We start from the raw sequence: 17,852 nt of genomic DNA on the forward strand, positions 1-17,852 counted from the left end.
TTTAAGAAGCATGCAATGAATACAGCATTTAATAGAAATGCTTATTATTCATGTCAACTTGTATAAAGGGAATACGATTGGAACAGGTGGCATCAGGATTTCTGGGTACTTCTGCTTGCTTTCCGTCTGAATGAATTGATCTCAGGAACTAGTTCACTACTCAGCCCCCAATTACCCCATCTGTGCTTGTTACCCCTCAGAGAGGCAGTGAAATAGAATACTTGCGAAGTACTTTGATATGACTAATAAAACTGAGTAGCACTTTTCCATTTGTGGTTTAGGTTTGCTTCCAAAGAATGAAAACTTTGCTCATTTTTATAATTTTGGACATTTAAGTCATAATATTTCAGTACTTAAAGATTTTGCAGACTGACAAACAGAACTGAAATGAAGTTGAAATAGGTCATTAAGGATTTAATCCTACGAACACTTACACATGCTAAATTTCATTCAGATGAACTGTTCCACTGACTTTAATGGACTACGCATATGAATAAAAACTAAGTATGTGCATAAATATTTGAAAGAATGGGACTTTGGAGCCTACATCATGAGTAAAACCTACCTTCTGCCTGTTTGCTTTAGCTGCATTTGTTTCCAAATCTGTATCTTCATCTGATGCAACACTGTCATAATCAGGCTGGTCAATATCCTGGTTCTCACTATTATGACGGCTGCTGATAGCTTTCAGTATCAGTTCCACATTCTCTATAAATCAAAACAGGATATTTTAGGATTTGTATGCAAGGGTTGGGGGGACGGCTCAGTTTAACAACAAAAAAAAGAGCATGTCAACTAGATGGAAAGGAACAATATTAGAAAGCCATTTGAGTAGTCTTAACAAAGAAGGAAAAAATCTTAATTTAGCGCCACCTAGTGTGGCTGGTTTACCATTCTACGTAAAATATAGACAAGGTTCTTTGGGTAGATGTGATATCTTTTATTAGACCAACTACATAGTTGGATAAATTGTTATTTGCAAGCTTTCAGGCACAAACATGTAAAAGATTAACTCAGAAGACCTTAATTTTAGTCTTCTCTTCCTTTAAATGTGCAGGCAAACTCAACCAACAAATTACAATAAAGTATTACCAATTTAATACAACTGACAGGGTGAACGTTGTCGAAAAAAGGTACAAAACAAAATGCAATTGCTGTTATACGCATAGCACCATTCACTTAATACAGAGAAGCTGCATAGTGAAACATGATTCTTTAGTATCTCTTTAGAAAGGAAAGTGCTGTATTTAATTGTTGTTACAGTTCTCTAAAACTAGAACTACATATCTGAGCTTCTTGGATGATTTCTGATTTAAGTGGCTGAAACTTAAGATATGCTCAAATAGCATAGAATGTATTTGCCAACAAATTAGCAGCAAGTCCTAGAGCACTGCATCCTAAGTACAGTGGAACTGCTGAAATACCAATTTGCATATAAAAATTAGACTGTCAAAACAATACTTACCTTTAGAACCCGTGACAGAATTTCCTTGTTGTCTTCGTTTAGCATCACTTAAAATATCTATAACTAGCGTAGCAAATTCATGGGCATTAAACCGGGCCAGTTTCTGTCTTCCCTAAATTACAGAATGATGCAAAATGCTGTTTACATAATATCACGGGTGGACATTATCTAAGTAGTCATAACAACCACAACAACAACATTATTCCCAGGCAACAACAAAGACATGCATGTTCATAATGCCATCAAATACAGCAATAAGCCTCCTTAAAAGAGCATCATTTTTGCTCTCTAGGTTTGCTGTAAATGTTTGCTCTAATTAAGATGTGTGCAAAAATACCCAGATAAGAGCAATACTGGTGTACATTAGCTATAAACAGTGACATCAGCATCTTAATTACACTTGTGTGAAATGTACTGTACTTTTTTTTTTAAAGCACATGCACGCACTTTGCACTTCAGAATACTACTACACTATAACCTCACAAATCCAGATACCAAAAATCCGGAATTATCAAAAATCCGGCACCTCCCCCCGCCGCTCCGGGACTGGCCACTGCTCCGCCATGCCCTCCCAGACACAGAGGGGGAAGCTTATACGTGGCGGTTGTTGCTGCCATTCACCACCCTACATCACCGCTCCACATACAGCTGCTGTCCCGGAACCAGCCACCACTGCCCAGTTCTCCCCTCCTCGCAACCGGCTGCTGCACCAGTTTAAAAAAATCCGGCATTTTCAAATTTCCAGCAGATGCTCGGTCCTGAGCACATTGGATTTGTGAGTTTATATTGCATCACAAATACCTCCATTCCCCACAGCTCGATTTAATTCATTTTATTGTTTTTATTTTTTTAGCTAGCCAATTATCGCTGCTTTGCAAAAGACACTAATTCGAGCATCTGAATTATGTTAACAAAATGCTTCTAGAAAACACGCTAACAAAGTTACGTACCTGATTCCTTGTTGAGGAATATTCGGGATTTACAGGAAGAAAAGGGACAACTGTTTTCTCAGTCACCAATGTGCTGTGGTTCTGAGTAGCAAGCCAAACTTTAGAGAAAAACCAGACAGGCCCAGTTTTAGAATACTCTCCTCACTTCATGTAACATTGTCAAATGGGTCAAAGGATAACAGGCTCAACAACAAATGTAATCAAACTCAAAGAAAATGTTTGGTAAGAGAAGAAGATATTTTAAAATCTAGTACAGAGTTTAAGGCATTACATGTAGCACAAGCCAAGAATTTATAAGAGTCAGTAACTACTAAGAGTAAAATTCTTCCCTCTCCCTCGAGCATTTCCTGATAAACCCTCATGTGTAACATGACATTTAAAAACTTACACTATTGTAGATAGTCAAGAAAATGTCATTCACCTGCATCTGTTTCCCGCCTGTCAACTTCATCATACACATCCATGGCAAGTTCTTCAAATAGATGGTTACTTAGCTAAAAAAACCCAAAAGAAGGAGGTGATTATGACTTAAGAGCAAGATAGCAAAAAACCCCAAACACGCCCCCCCCCCCAAAAAAAAAAACAACAAAAAAGAAAACCTTCTTCTTTTACAGAAAGCAAGAGGTGCACTCCTTTACTTAAAGGATAATATATTACTTTGCAATCCAGGAGACACTACACTCTTTGACTATTAAAAAGTCTGTAAAGCCAGGCATATCTAGTATCCTAAATGCCAGCTCTAGAGGGATCAGGGTTGTTCCAACACCAACCAGTGTATGTAAAAGGAGAATGAGTAATTCTTTTTTTGGACCTTGTAAAAATTCTGATCCTCTCAGCATTCACTGCGGGAAGGTTAAGATTTAGAACCCAAATCCAAAGACCAAGATACAGACCCAGATACTTTCTGGGATGTAAACCTAAATGAGATTTAAGTAGTGACTTATTCTAGAATTAATTCCTAAAGCAACTGGTTTGAGGTACTTGTGTTATGAAGGACTGAACTAATGAGAAATCAGTTGTGGCATTGTTCAAAATGTTATGTTATTCAGGCATTTCATTACTGATATGAGGTACCTGGGGGCTTAGTACAAGGGAGAAATGTATATTGCTAACTAAAACTGTAATATTTTTAATTACACCCGTCCACCCTTCTGTAGGACAAATCACACTTAACTGAAAAAAGATCAACACCTTTCCTGGGTTTGAGTTTGTATAGAACACTGAATGTCATGAAATAATAAAGATCATGACTTCGAAACAATACTCATATGTCACAACTGTATCTAATAACAAACAAGGGAGGAAAAAAACCATCATCTTCTCTCAGCCATCTAATATTAGGCTTCAAGGCTGCGCCCTGCCTTTCTGGGTCTTCCACTGCTTCTTTCAAGTGCATTAGTTACCACAGAAATGGATTCTGTACTTGCAGGAACTAATGGCAGCTTGTCTGTTATAAAGTCTACAACAGCTCTGGAGATGAAGTATGGGCTGCTGACCACATGCAGTACAGCACAGATTAAGCAGGAACTTTACTTACAGACTGAAGCTTCTTCTTAGCTGCTTTTGCCAATTCAGATAAATCTAGACTGCTATGAAAACAGAAAGTGATCACTACATCTACATCACTGCTGTTCATGATGTTCTTACCAATTTGATAGTTTGCTAAATTTTCTCCAGGAAAAGCTCATTTTGATACTTCTGAGAGTCTAACAAAGATTAAACTGCCAGAGAAGAAAAAATATTTCATTCCAGAATAAACAGAATCAAAGAGGTCATTAGGAATCCAAGCGGATATTTTGTACATCTCAAAAGGCAGAATGGATTACAAGACAATAAAATGGTTTCTGAAGGGATATAAAAACTGCCCCAAAATGTCTGTTCTTAAATAACAGCTTTAATCAACACACAAAAATGATTTCACTTGATTAGTCATGGAGTCAGGTAACATCAGGTTGGCCAAAAGGTTGATGAAATAAGGCCTCACACCTCAAAGTTACCCACAGCATGTCATTGACTAGTCATGGAGCAATCTCCTCTATTAGTTTCCTGAGTCAAGGTTGAGACACAAATCGCAAGTTTTTGCGGTTAGATCAGAAGCAGAACTAAAAAGTGGAAACCAAAGGCCCAGCAAGTTGACAAATTGTGAACTTGTATCACTAGACAATTCCTCCTCCATTCAATATAGATGCAATGTTCTTGCTGCAGGAGCTCTTCTGAGACAAAGACTCGACTTAGGCTTCAGTCTGAACACATTAGATCACAGGGGAAGTTTCTATAAGCAATTACCTTAGACCAGGACAAAGGGGAATAAGGGCCTAACTCTAGCAGAGCTGAAACACCAAGTTCTACTGCATGCTGTATGACCCAACGTGCAATTCTAAACAAGTCATATCACCTATCTGCTCCTCTATACGAAATGAGGCAAAATGATACCTATTTGGTTTCCTAAAATGATTTGAGTACCATAGAAATCTTAGATAGGAGCTACACATAACCTTTTAAAAATTTTAAAGTGTCAGAAAGTATTTTACTAACTGCATACATCAACTGTATCTTTAACTGAATACCAGCTGATTTTGACTTTTCTTAGCATCACTGCAAACAGAATGAATTTAACAAAATAACTGAAATCTACAACAGTTTACTTACAGTCGTCTTGTTTCCAATTGTACAGCAATGAAGGAAAAAATACATGGACTTACGGTTTTGTTAACAATTAAATATTTATTTTAAATAAATATGGCTTTACACTTCATATGTTCTAAGCACTAATACTAGGACAACTAGGAGAGCAAAAATGCAATATTTTCCTGAAGATGTTAGTCATATTTGCATATCAAGAAATTTAGAATGATTACTAATTACCCATAGCCATTACATTGCTTTTTGGCAATTTCTCTGTATATTCTTTCACTTATCTAAATTAAAAGTGTAAAAGAAACTGAAATCTGTCAACAGTAAGTTCTCTAGCCTTCCTCATGGCATTTTAATGTTCAACTGCAGAAAAGCTTGTAAGATGAGCAAGTGTGTCAAAAAGGAGAAAATGTCACAGAAATACAATGAAAAGTCATTTCAACAGGAAATTCTAAAGTAAAGTATCAGTTATTTTGATGTTTATTTTAACATGTGGTACTTAACAACTGTCTTACCTGTCTGCCATTTGAGGTATAATAAAATGTTGTCCATTTTTGTGATCTGAAATTGGAAAGAAGGCTAAATGTTAGCCTTAGGAAGTGTATGACACATGGCTACAGGCCTAGTTTTCAGTGTTGTTAGACACTTAAAGTCAAAACCTTAGCTCTGCAACAAACAGTGGCAAAGAGAACCCTTGCTTTAGGCAAATGTGGGACACTACCTCCTTAAGTCTCCTAATTCCCAATAAATAGAGATCAGTTTATCCTGAAACAGGATATTCCTTGCACAATGTTAGCACTACTGGAAACAATGTATAGTTCTGTTATACTTATCAGTAACCCACTCCTAACAACTTGTCACCCTGATCTGCAAAATCCATTTGGAGATGGACAACTAGAACTGCTGACTACTTTCCATGAGGCCACCCTGTTTATTTATAACAAGGCATGTTTTCCCATATTCTTCTCAGCCCTATTCTTTTACTGCTACAGATGCATGTTGAGCAAAAGATTTTAGATCACCAAAAATGCTAATAAGAGTAATGTTAATGGCATCTGTAAGTTTTATACTTTCAGTTTGTATAGTTAACTACATTTGAAAAGCACTGGTTTCAGTGTAATTTAACTTACCTGGTTTTCTTCCACAAAGATAGAATGCAAGTCTGTCAGTGAGTTCATACTGTATTTCTACAAGGCGCTCTGCCAGATCATGATGCCCACCTTGCCTATTAAGCAAAAAACAGAAAGAACCAATTCCTAGCTGCAAAATGCAATGGTTTGAAAACTGCTCAGAAAGATATTAAATCAACAGACCTCTAATTCATTTTCAATTTGAGACCTTACATAAAAGATGCTGGGCAAATTTTGAAAAGTACAAACTAAGAGGCAATGGTTATGGTGAATTTTTTCTGAACACATCAAGAAAATCTGAGGACAATTTTGGAATAGTTTTGCTTATTGTTTATGAAAATAGCAGATTCATAATTTATCTTAAAAAAACAAGCCCCAAAACCCCCTTAGAGTTTTCTTCACCATTTTTGAGCTGGTACTGAATTTATCCTGCATCAAATCTGAACTACAGCAGTGGCAACAGCTCTACTGTAGTGTGCTTGATTCCCCATGTGATTTCTACAGTCCCCATGCTCATAGACTAGTTTCTAGAAGTTCAAGCATAGTGACTATACTCCTAAATTTTGTAATTGTACAGCATACAGACTTAACTTGGTTGCAATTTTATATTCACAATACATGTAAAGTCCTAAATACCCTATTTAGATGTTGGCCATACTGCTGCATTTTAAGGTGGAGCCTTCCTGAACATCACTGTCTAGAGAAAACTGTGTTTGTGTGTATTTGCTTTAAGCTGGGACGGACACTCATTTGATGAAATCCTAGGTCAGGGTACCCCGAAGACCCTGGCATTGGAGCTTAGTTATGATTTGTAAACAGTTAATACATGAAAGTATATAATGATAGAAGTCAAAGCCTTGCATACCTTGCATAGTCTACCGGAGTTTTTCCATTGGAGTCTTGTGTGCCAGGGTCAGCACCGTAGACTGCTAACAACTCTGCCTGTAAAATCTGTCCTGCTTTGGCAGCAACATGAAGTGGGGTGTTTCCTTTTTCCTAAAAGCCATTAACAAAAGCACATGGTTACATTTAATAAGCAGCTGTGGGTAGAAGAGTGAAATAAATGTGTAACAGCTGAACCAAATATAAATATCGACAGACTAAGGACCGGTTTAATATCAAGGTAATGAAAAAGTTTTCATACAGGGTGAAAAAAGTTGGCCTGGGCTCCTAAAGAGAGTAATCTCAAACATGTCTCCAGATTCCCTGTCCTCACGCTGGAATGCAGTTGCTGAAAAAAAAAAGAAGGATGCTAATTAAAAGTCTATATACAGGAGAAGGTAGAGATTTAAAAAAAACCCGAAAAAACAAAAACCAGAGACCCCTTATTAGGCATATAAATACCCAGACACACATCCATCCATCACCACTATTTGCAAGTGCTTTACTTTCCACCAGTGTCTAATAATGTGATAAGAGTTATCCTACTATGTCTGTATTTTAATACCTATTTATAACTCTCATTAACATAACAAAAATTGCTGAAAAGTGACTTTTTTTAGGTGCAGAGCGCTCTCCTGTGGGGCACCAATTATCTTTCAGATGGTCACAAAATAACTTAATATTATTCAGATTTTAGTCTTACAGTACTTTGCAACACACCACAAAGCATATGATGCAATTTGGTTCCTGTCCACAAACTATAAGGAAAACCCACTTACCTTACTAAGGTCTTTGGCAGTAACGCTGTCATCATCTCGGCATGGCAAGCGATGAACAAATGCTAACATTTGATATTTAGCTTTAATGAATTCTGCTTTGTTGGGACTGTAAAAGAAATTAAAGCAAAGGACTTGCAAAATGTATCCATTGTAGAATTACACAGACATTTATTTGTCAGGAATAAGAAAAAAATATCCTTTTTTCCCACCCTTACATGTACCAAGGAACTGAAAAAAGGTATTAGAAAATATTTTCATGCAATACAGAATTCAATTCAAATTTATCACTTTACTGATGGGTAGTGGTACTAAGAGTAACTTTCACAATAATTATAGCTGATTGGAAAGTGACTCATTAAACACCCTCAACAAAACCCCCCCAAAAATATGAAAAATGTTTTTTTCTTCAAAAGCCAAAGTGATAAAATTAGCAATTAAAAAAAAGCAGCTCTCTATTTAAAACCATTTTTTCCCTTTAAAATGAATGTTTAAAATAAGTACATTTAAAATTAAATTTAATAATTATGGCAACTTATTTTAAAACTGCTGAAGCTCTAATGCTCAAACCACCACAGTAGTGGAAGTTCCTGGCTAAAACACTGGGAACAAGTTTGCTGAAGTAGTAAACCAGCTTTGACAACAATAGTATCTTATGCAGATGCAGAAACTTTTTCCTCATTTCAGTTTTTCAAGCAGTTCCTGTTCCATTTAAAGTTTAGAAAATCAGCTGGGAGCTAAAAAAAACAAAAGGAGGAAATCAGATTTTTCCTTTTCTAGTTTATGAATAAAAAGCAGACGTGAGTTCTAATATCTGAAAGGGCATGGAGATCAATTCTAAAAAATAAAGTAACATTATTTTCAGTTATACTTCTAAACTTAGCACCTGTCCCAAAACACCCTGAGCATCTGATTACATTCTGAGCTGTAAGTGCTTAATACCATTCAGATGAAACTGTTCAACTAATATACAAAATTATATTTAAGAAAAACCTTCTACTTCTTAAATTACACAGCTGACATTCTATAAATGCTGATTGATAAAAGGAGAGCAAAAGATGGCTGGGGCACAAAATATGGTTTATTTGTTTTTTAAAGGCACTACTCAACTTATGACAGATGGATACTGTCAAGACATGCGTAAGAATGAAAAGATTCTTCACTCATATGTGAACATTCTCTTCAAGGTTTAGGTTGCAAAAGCTTTAAAAGATGCTTTAGAATTAAATATGTTTAAACCACATCGCTCACAGCAAAATTGATTATTTGATCATCAAGGTTTAAAGATCAATGATTAAGTGAAGACAGAACTTCTTTAAACCTGTTCATATAACAACACTTTCAACCATATTTAAAAATTGAAACAAGATCAGCTTCACTTGCCCCTGTTGCTGCCTTTGTCACAGCTGGTCAAAAATAACAGCATTTTTCCAAAACATCTCCTGCAACTATAAAGAGAATTTTATAAAAATATTCTACTTACTGGACTTTATCCTGTGGGTTAGCTTTGCGCCTTCCACTCATAACAGATGCTGGGTCTAGCAAAGAATGTTCCCATATGGAGTTAGCACCATTATTATACAGTGTTTCAGCCATCTGAAATTCAAAACATGTACAACAGGCATTAAGTGTTTTTACTGATACTTGCACAGACAGGATAACCAGGACCGCACAAATTTCCCAGTACTTTGCCAGTACCCTTCCAGTGCAGGCATGCTATCAGCAATATCTTATTTTTAAACCTATTAACTGAAAAACTCTTGGCATTCTTTAGGGGAAAAAAAGATGAACAAGATCACACGAACAGACCAGAAGAGTAATAGATTTGTCCAGTTCTGTGCTAACATCTATGACTAAAGGGAATGTCAGGAGTGGCTCCTTTGCATTCACAAGTAAGAAGCCTTTCCTTCAAAGGCCAGAGATCGCAGGCTGTGCATATGAACTTAGATTTTCTCCAGATAAAACTGCTGAAAACACCTTTTTCCAAATGTTTTATTTTGGCAGAAACAACATTTTTAATTTAAAAAATAGACCACTGAATTCCTGATCTTCAGACTCCGAACCGCTACAATATGCACGCTGTAAAAAAGCATGGTAAATTCCATACATTTAACCAACTGCTAATCAGGCTACAGACCATAGCCAAACTGTCTGGATTAATAGTGTATGGGTGGGGTTAGGGTCAAGGTAAGTTTAAACTAAAAGAACAAAGCTGCATCTGTTAAAGCGCTGGTAAAGGATCTTTTAGGATATGTAAGACAGAAGCAGTGAGAAAGCAGAAATGAAAACAGAAAGCCTAGAATTAGATCCTCCCCCCACAGCAGTGAAGATTTACACTCCTGCCAACAGTAGCTTTGGGGAAGAGGAAGGGTTGCTGCATGTTGACAACTTGCACTGAAACACCTGCAGTAATCTAAGATGGCTTGAAAGCTACTCACTAAACCAAGAGAATTTTAACTGTGCTCCAGACTTTCCATTTACCCTAGAAGCAAGTCAAGAATTTCACAGGTAACATTTACTTTAGTGATACACTACATGGGGTGTCAAACTCACTCTGGGCCTGGAACCAAATCCTAATTGCATGGCCCCCTCCAGGGCCAGATCATGAGGCTGCGTTCAGGTAGCAGCATGGGTCTGATCTGCGGCAGTGTGGATCCAGGACCATGGGACTGCAGGCAGCTGCATCTGGGCAGTGCTGAGCCAGGGGCTTGAGGAGACATGAAATCTGGCCAAAGGCAGCTCCATACCACTGTACATCCCTGGCTCTGTGCAGCTGCCCAGCTGAAGCTCTGAGCTGCTGCACACACTCTCAACTCCACGCTACTACACACCCCAGGCACTTCCGATGGGCTAGTTCAGCACTGCTGCTCGAATGAGGCTCTGGGCAGCCCCATGCCTGTGGCTGGCAACATTGCCAGGGATTCGCAACAGTGCTGAGCTGAAGGTGTGCAATTCTGTAGCCTGCTGAAACAGTTCTGCAGGCCGGAATCAACCCACAAGCCTTGTTTGACACCTCTGCACTACAGAAAGATAACAGAAACCAAGCATCTTTAAAAAAAATAGCTTAAGGGAGCAACCATCCTCCCAAGAAAGTTTAGTTATTACAGAATTCTCTACAATAGCAAGCCTCATCCTTTACCTGCAGCAACGTTGGAGGCCATGGTGTGTGTTTGAGATGCCTCACTTGTGAGATGTGACGCCCCAGGCTCCGATGCACACTACAGCACTCATCACAAATCAAAATCCCACGGTTTATTGATGCCCAACAAGGGTCTGGAAAAGAGTTACACATGTTGTTATAACACGGAGGCAAACAAGTTCAATGGTAAAATGCTACTCCTGGTTTTTCAACTTGTTTGCTGCATGAACTTGGGCAAATCACAACCTTCACAGACCTCAAGATGTTGGAGGAAGAATGGGTTTTGTATGTAAGGTGCTATATTGGGGTTCAGGAGATCTGGGTTTTGTTTCAGCCTGCCACACGGTTAAGACCTTGAAGAAAACCACTTCCTCCGTAGCCTCAGTTGCTCATTTGTAAATAGGACCCCCTGTCTTCCTCATATCACAGCCACTGTAGGGCTAAAACTAAGCAGTTCTCAGATACTGCTGTGATGAGTTCCAAAGAAATGCCAGGAAAGAGCAAATTCCTACCCTGCTATCACAGGAAACTATATCACATAATTCCCATAATACACTTAACAAGTTCCTTAAAACCAACTAGATTTCTTGCCTTACTATTCCTACTAGACAGCTATTGCTGCAAACCACTTACAGATTTTTCACACACATAAATGAATATATTCAGCTATCACCCAATACTGGCTACTTGGTCACCCCTGGTTGAGCAAATAACCCTCACATTTCATGGCACAAGTAGGATTTTAGTAGAGATTTGGAAAAAAAATCTTACTGATAACTGGTAATTTAGAAAATACTATCTATGAATGAAAAGTAGGGTTAATGAAAGCAGGCAGACATTTTTGGTACAAGTTGTCAAATATTCATCAAAGCTTTGTATCACTGGCAGAGGAAAGGAGTGATTTAAAAATTGAACCTGATGCAATGGAAACAAAGAAAGTGGAAGGATTCAAACAGGGGTTGAACATGAGCCTGCAATGCGATGCTGTGGCTAGTAAAGTGACCAAAACGCTGGCTTGCATCCATAGGTGCTTCTCAAACAAATCCCAGGATGTCATTCTCCCCTTGTACTTGGCCTTGGTAAGGCCACAGTTGGAGAACTGTGTCCAGTTTTGGGCCCCACAATTCAAAAAGGATGTGGAAAAACTTGAGAGAGTCCAAAGAAGAGCCACGCGCATGATCAGAGATCAGGAAAACAGATCTTACAATGATAGGCTGAGAGCCTTGGGGCTCTTTAGCTTGGAAAAGCGCAGGCTCAGGAGTGATCTGATGGCCACCTATAAGTTTATCGGGGCGACCACCAGTATCTGGGGGAACGTTTGTTCACCAGAGCGCCCCAAGGGATGATGTGGTTGAACAGTTATAAACTACTGCAAGACCGTTTCAGGCTGGACATATGGAAGAATTTCTTTACTGTCTGAGCCCCCAAGGTATGGAATAGCCTGCCATTGGAGGTGGCTCAAGCACCTACACTGAACACCTTCAAGAGTAAACTGGATGCTTATCTTGCTGGGATCCTATGACCCCAGCTGACTTCCTGTCCTTCGGGCCTGGACTCAATGATCTTCCGAGGTCCCTTCCAGCCCTAATGTCTACGAAATCTATGGTAGCACAAATGAGCCAAGGTGATGTTCTTTGCAACTGATGAGTGTTGGAAAGGCCAGACGGGAAATGGATACAATCATTAATACATGAGCTACTTAAGGGCCCAAATAAGAGCTTGAAAGGACTGAAGTGTTAGGTCTGGAAGTTTCTGGAAGGAAGCAGCAGTAGGATTTTCACAAACCTGGATGTGCCAGGACCAGGAAGATGGAGGACTGGAAGAAACACTAGAAGTAAAAGGCCCGAGTCACTAGTAAAAGTGGGATTGACAGCATGTGCTGGGAAAAGAAAGGGTTAGGAATTTAATTTGCCCTAGGAGTTATTGGATTAACTAAAAGTGTTACTTCAAATAGATATAGTTAAAATCACACAAAAAAGAAGTGCTGCCTTTTAAACTCAATTTAAACATGGTTTATACAAGTTATCTTAAGCTTGGGGGAAAGCAAGTCCCAGGCAGGCCATAGATAAGAGGTGGAGATGTCAACTTACACTAAACAGATAAGTGGGGTTTAAATTGATTAAGTGTCTACACCATGTCTTGCTCTCATTTAACTGAACTGTTTGGGTTTTTTTTTCCTCATTTAATTTACAAACAGCCTTAAACAGCTTTAAAATTCTTTTGATTCAACACTGGATATAGACAAGATCATGGTTAAGTTTAAATTGATGGCAAGATATTAAGGAAGATACAGTGGGAGAGAGAGGGCAAGACAAGTTCCGCTATGCTTTCAGTAGCACTAGAGAAGAATTCAAAACAGGAAGTAAGACATGATCAAGACAAACTTGCTAGTTGTTATCAAGAGACTTTGAAAAGTGAATTGTACGATTACACAGAATGCAAAGTGTGCTGATAAAGGACTCATCATCGCCTCATGTCAAAACGAACAAGTAGGAATGGAGTGTTTTGTGGCCATGGTTAGCCAAGACATATGCAAGAAGCAAGGTTTTCTGGGTGATATCTTTACTTAGACTAACTGTACAAACTTGTATACAGCTGATTCAATAAAAGATAGCACCAAAAACATTTGCATTTTGCTGTACAAACGTAAGATATTATTCTGAGGGATTTATAAGGCATGAGTGAACAATTACTTGTTAAAACTAAACAAAGGAAAGATGAGCCAGGGAAAAAGCAAACTGTTGTACAGAAATTCAAGGAATACTGTGGTAGTGATAAGTCCCTCTATGTTCAATACATTTAAGCAGTGTAAAAGCAGCTTTACAACAGAATTAAGATAGGACTCATAACATGGGATATATGGGTGTGACATTAATTACCGGGTAACAAGAAGGGTAGAGCTGTGGATATCAACTCTGGAATGTTCATTTATGATATTAAGAAACTGAATACAGTAAATCCTATTTTCTAGAGTCTTTATCACCTAAGGAAAATGGAGGTTAACCCAGGGGTAGAAGGTGGGTGTCCATTTGTTTTTACAAAACTTTTGACTAGTCAGTGTTTACCTGTATAATGTAATCTTATAATTTATTTTGGTGTTACATCTGTCACACCATTGATCTTGAAAGAAGCACATCACAAAACACAGAGCATGAACTGCATAAACCTGAGAAAGATGATTTATAAGCTGGGGTAGAAAAAGACTATTATGAGTAGATATAAATGAAAGAATGATAAATACATTCAAAGTTTAAAAAGAGAGCATGCCTTCTGGCATTCTAAAAATCATTTTTAAATAAAGCTTTCAGAGTTTCCCCAGTTAGTCATTTGGGCCATTCTTCTCACTTATGTGCATAACTTTACCCATTTGAGTTGCTTTATTAAAGTTAACAGGACTGCCCAAAGTACAGCTACACATGTACATAATTATTTGCAGGACTGAGGCCTAGAAGTATTCCTAAAATATTCCAAAAGCCAGCTCAGCTAAGGTGACTTGAAGTCAGCATCACTAGTCTAGTGCAGGAATCCTCTCCAGCAAAATAAAGAAGAAACTGACTAACCTAATGTCTCTATTCAAATCTGAATTAAAAGTAACATACACCACAATAGAATCAACACATTTAAAAATTGAGACTCTTCAGCTTTAACAATTCCTTAAGCTATGAATAAGTCACTGAATATGTTAATTTTATCTTGCTGATGCCCCTTAAATAAAAAGTACTCAAATATGTAAAACACCACAGCACTAAAATTAAGCAGATGTCACCAACCTACGACTAATGAAATCCAGGAATCCAAGCATAAATTCAATAATTGTAAACTGCAAGTTGTGTTAAAGGGCAACAGCTGTCAATAAATTCTTTGTTCCCAGATGCAAATTCAGTGTTTATCCAGTTTGCAAAGCAAGGGTCTCATTCCAATAAAGGATGAAATTGTTGGTGGAATATTTGGATTTTATAGAAATTAGATTCATGTTGGAAGGAAATTCAACAAATCTCATTGTGATTTCTAAGCTCGCTATCAGCAGGGTAACTATATGAATAATCTCTTGCTCTGCTAAATACCAATACTTCTGCGCTAGATGTTATTTTAGGCCATCTCACTTGACAGAACACAACTCTCCTCTGTGCACGCTCAGCCTTCAAGACTATAGGTCACTAACATATAAAATGAGATACAGCCCATACTTGTTTTAAAGGGAAAGTGAACAATACTTAGCACTCTTAAAATTAGTGGACTCCTCAATTAGAGCAACAGAGAATATTGCTGGAACTCACATTTTCTGATATTTTGAAGCAGAAGTTAGAACTATGTATTAGGCTCTGGAAACCTTGTCAGTAAACCTGACTAAAGGATCAGCTTATTAAAACACTGCCCTACGCTATTTCTTTTCTAACTAGTGTAGGAGAGACACCATGACAGAACACTACCAACAAGCTCCTGAACATGCTCAAATTCCATCCTATGAATGCTGAAATTTACCTCCAACAAATCCCACAGGATTCTGGCCTTTTTTCTTACAGTTTGACAACTCACAGATGGCTTGTCATGCCAATCACATATTTAATTGAGTTGTCTAGAAGTGAAACTGTCTTGAACCAGTACTGACACACAGGAAAGTGCAAAAAGGAAGCACAAAAAAACAAAAAGTAAGATTAGAATTCTAAAACTCTTCCACGTTAATACTATAAACATTTTAAACACAGGTATGGGAATGCACTGAAAAGGGGGACTTACCTAGACCACATCCTTATAAGAGGAGTCACAGAATTAGTTGTGCTGTGATTCTTTATACTGTTTGGTATACTCCATTTATATCCATAGTTTCATAGTAGGTAGGGTCGGAAGGTACCTGAGCAGATCATCAAGTCCGACCCCCTGCCATGGCAGGAAAAAGTACTGGGGTCAAATGACCCCGGCAAGGTGTACATCCAACCTCCTCTTAAAGACCCCCAGGGTAGGAGCCTGCACCACTTCTCTTGGAAGCTGGTTCCAAATCCTAGCCGCCCTGACAGTGAAGTAGCGCCTCCTGATGTCTAGCCTAAACCTACCCTCTGCCAGCTTGTGACCGTTATTTCTAGTCACTCCTGGTAGTGCTCGGGGGGAACAGGGACTCCCCCAATGCCTGCTGGTCCCCCCTGACTAGTTTGTAACAGGCCACTAGATCCCCCTTCAGCCTTCTCTTGTGGAGGCTGAACAGCTTCAGGTCCCATCACCTCTCCTGGTAGGGCCTGCCCTGCTGCCCCCTGACCATGTGAGTGGCCTCCTCTGGACCCTCTCCATGCTGTCCACATCCCTCCTGAAGTGCGGCGCCCAGAACTGGACACAGTACTCCAGCTGTGGCCTGACCAGTGTCGCATAGATGGGGAGCATCACCTCCCTGGACCTCCTCGAGATGCATCTGTGGATGCATGACAAGGTATGGTTGGCCTTCCTGACCGCATCCCCACACTGTTGGCCCACGTTCATTTTGGCATCAATAATGATTCCAAGATCCTTTCCTACCTCTGCACTGACGAGAAGGGAGTTCCCCAGCCTGTAGGTATGGTGCTGGTTCTGCCTCCCCAGGTGCAGCACCTTGCAGTGTTGAAACCCATCCTGTTCTCATCCCTGTAACCTGTCTAGGTCCAACTGCAGCCATTCCTCCCTTCTAGCGTGCCCACATCCCCCCACATCTTAGTGTCATCAGCAAAATTTGAACAGGGTGCTTTTTACCCCCTTGTCCAAGTCACTGATGAAGATGTTGAACAGTGCAGGCCCGAGGACCGAGCCCTGGGGGACCCCACTGCCGATATCCCTCCAGGTCGAAAATGACCCATCCACCACCACTCTCTGGGTGCGGCCCTCCAGCCAGTTGGTGACATATCTGACTGTGTAGGTGCTGACACCACAGTCCCCTAGCTTTTTAATGAGAATGGGGTGACAGACAGTGTCAAAAGCCTTCCTAAAGTCTAGAAAGACTATGTCTACTGCTCTACCTGCATCCAAGGATTTTGTGACCTGGTCATAGAAGACCACCAGGTTGGTCTGACAGGACCTGCCTCTAATGAACCCGTGCTGGTTGCCCCTAAGCATCATCTCCCCTGCTGGGCCCTCAGGGACCTACACCAGGATAATTCTCTCAAAAAGTTTACCCAGGATTGAGGTAAGGCTAACTGGTCTATAGTTTCCTGGGTTCTCCTTCCTTCCTTTTTTGAAAATGGGAACCACATTGGCCCTTTTCCAGTCCTCTGGCACACCAGAGCACCACAAGTGCTTGTAAAGCTGTGCCATATTAGATAAGTGCAAAACTCCTTTAAGTGTATATAACATGATGCCAGTCTTAACATTCATCCTAGTGCTTGTATTGCAACAAGCACTTAACATCACTTATCTGCACAGGTAAGCACAAGCAGCACTTATCTGTATATGGATAGATGCGTAAACCCACCAAAGTCCACAGGAACTCTTCAGCATTGCTGTCTGTTTTGACCTGGGACAGCATTTCCTTTTCTGGCATCACTGAAATAGGAGCCATCAATTCCAAGGCCTCTGCTTCTCTCCTATCCTTCATTTACCCCTTTACATATCATTAACGTGGCAGAGCCACACAACTGCTTTATCACTGACACTTCCTAGGTCCTCATCCTGGTGTGCAGGCATTCTACACACGTGAGGAGTTGGTTAGCAGATTCACATATTGGACTGTCCTTTAAACCAGTAGTTCTTAACCTTTTTTTTACCAGGACCCATTTGTAAACATCAATGGTCATTTCTGACCCAGTGCCTCTCGCTCCTGACCCGCTGCCCTCAGCCCCTGCAACATGTGGGGTAGGAAGTAGGTGTGCGGGGCACGTGGGTCCACAAGCAGCCCTCCACAGGCAGCCTGTGAGGGAA

General features: G+C 39.5%; 1 protein-coding gene across 6 annotated transcripts in view; it reads right to left on the reverse strand.

Annotated features, from left to right (window-relative positions):
• The window catches only part of GIT2 (GIT ArfGAP 2), a 43,644-nt gene that overhangs the window by 24,475 nt on the left and 1,317 nt on the right, over positions 1–17,852 (reverse strand). For 5 of the 6 annotated variants that reach the window (XM_090062419.1, XM_090062418.1, XM_090062417.1 and 2 more), the window contains exons 2-13: positions 10,977–11,110; positions 9,321–9,433; positions 7,841–7,946; positions 7,324–7,410; positions 7,045–7,175; positions 6,180–6,274; positions 5,565–5,610; positions 3,953–4,004; positions 2,837–2,909; positions 2,416–2,513; positions 1,466–1,577; positions 566–708 (exon numbers count right to left, since the gene is read on the reverse strand). In XM_090062419.1, the coding sequence (XP_089918545.1) occupies positions 566–708; positions 1,466–1,577; positions 2,416–2,513; positions 2,837–2,909; positions 3,953–4,004; positions 5,565–5,610; positions 6,180–6,274; positions 7,045–7,175; positions 7,324–7,410; positions 7,841–7,946; positions 9,321–9,433; positions 10,977–11,110 (1,190 nt within the window). The remainder of the gene's footprint in view (positions 1–565; positions 709–1,465; positions 1,578–2,415; positions 2,514–2,836; positions 2,910–3,952; positions 4,005–5,564; positions 5,611–6,179; positions 6,275–7,044; positions 7,176–7,323; positions 7,411–7,840; positions 7,947–9,320; positions 9,434–10,976; positions 11,111–17,852) is intronic. The other variant, XM_090062415.1, reaches the window with a different exon arrangement.

The sequence above is a fragment of the Crocodylus siamensis genome, chromosome 9, assembly GCF_052110815.1.
Source record: "Crocodylus siamensis isolate JL-2025a chromosome 9, ASM5211081v1, whole genome shotgun sequence".
In the NCBI taxonomy this organism is placed as follows: domain Eukaryota; kingdom Metazoa; phylum Chordata; order Crocodylia; family Crocodylidae; genus Crocodylus; species Crocodylus siamensis.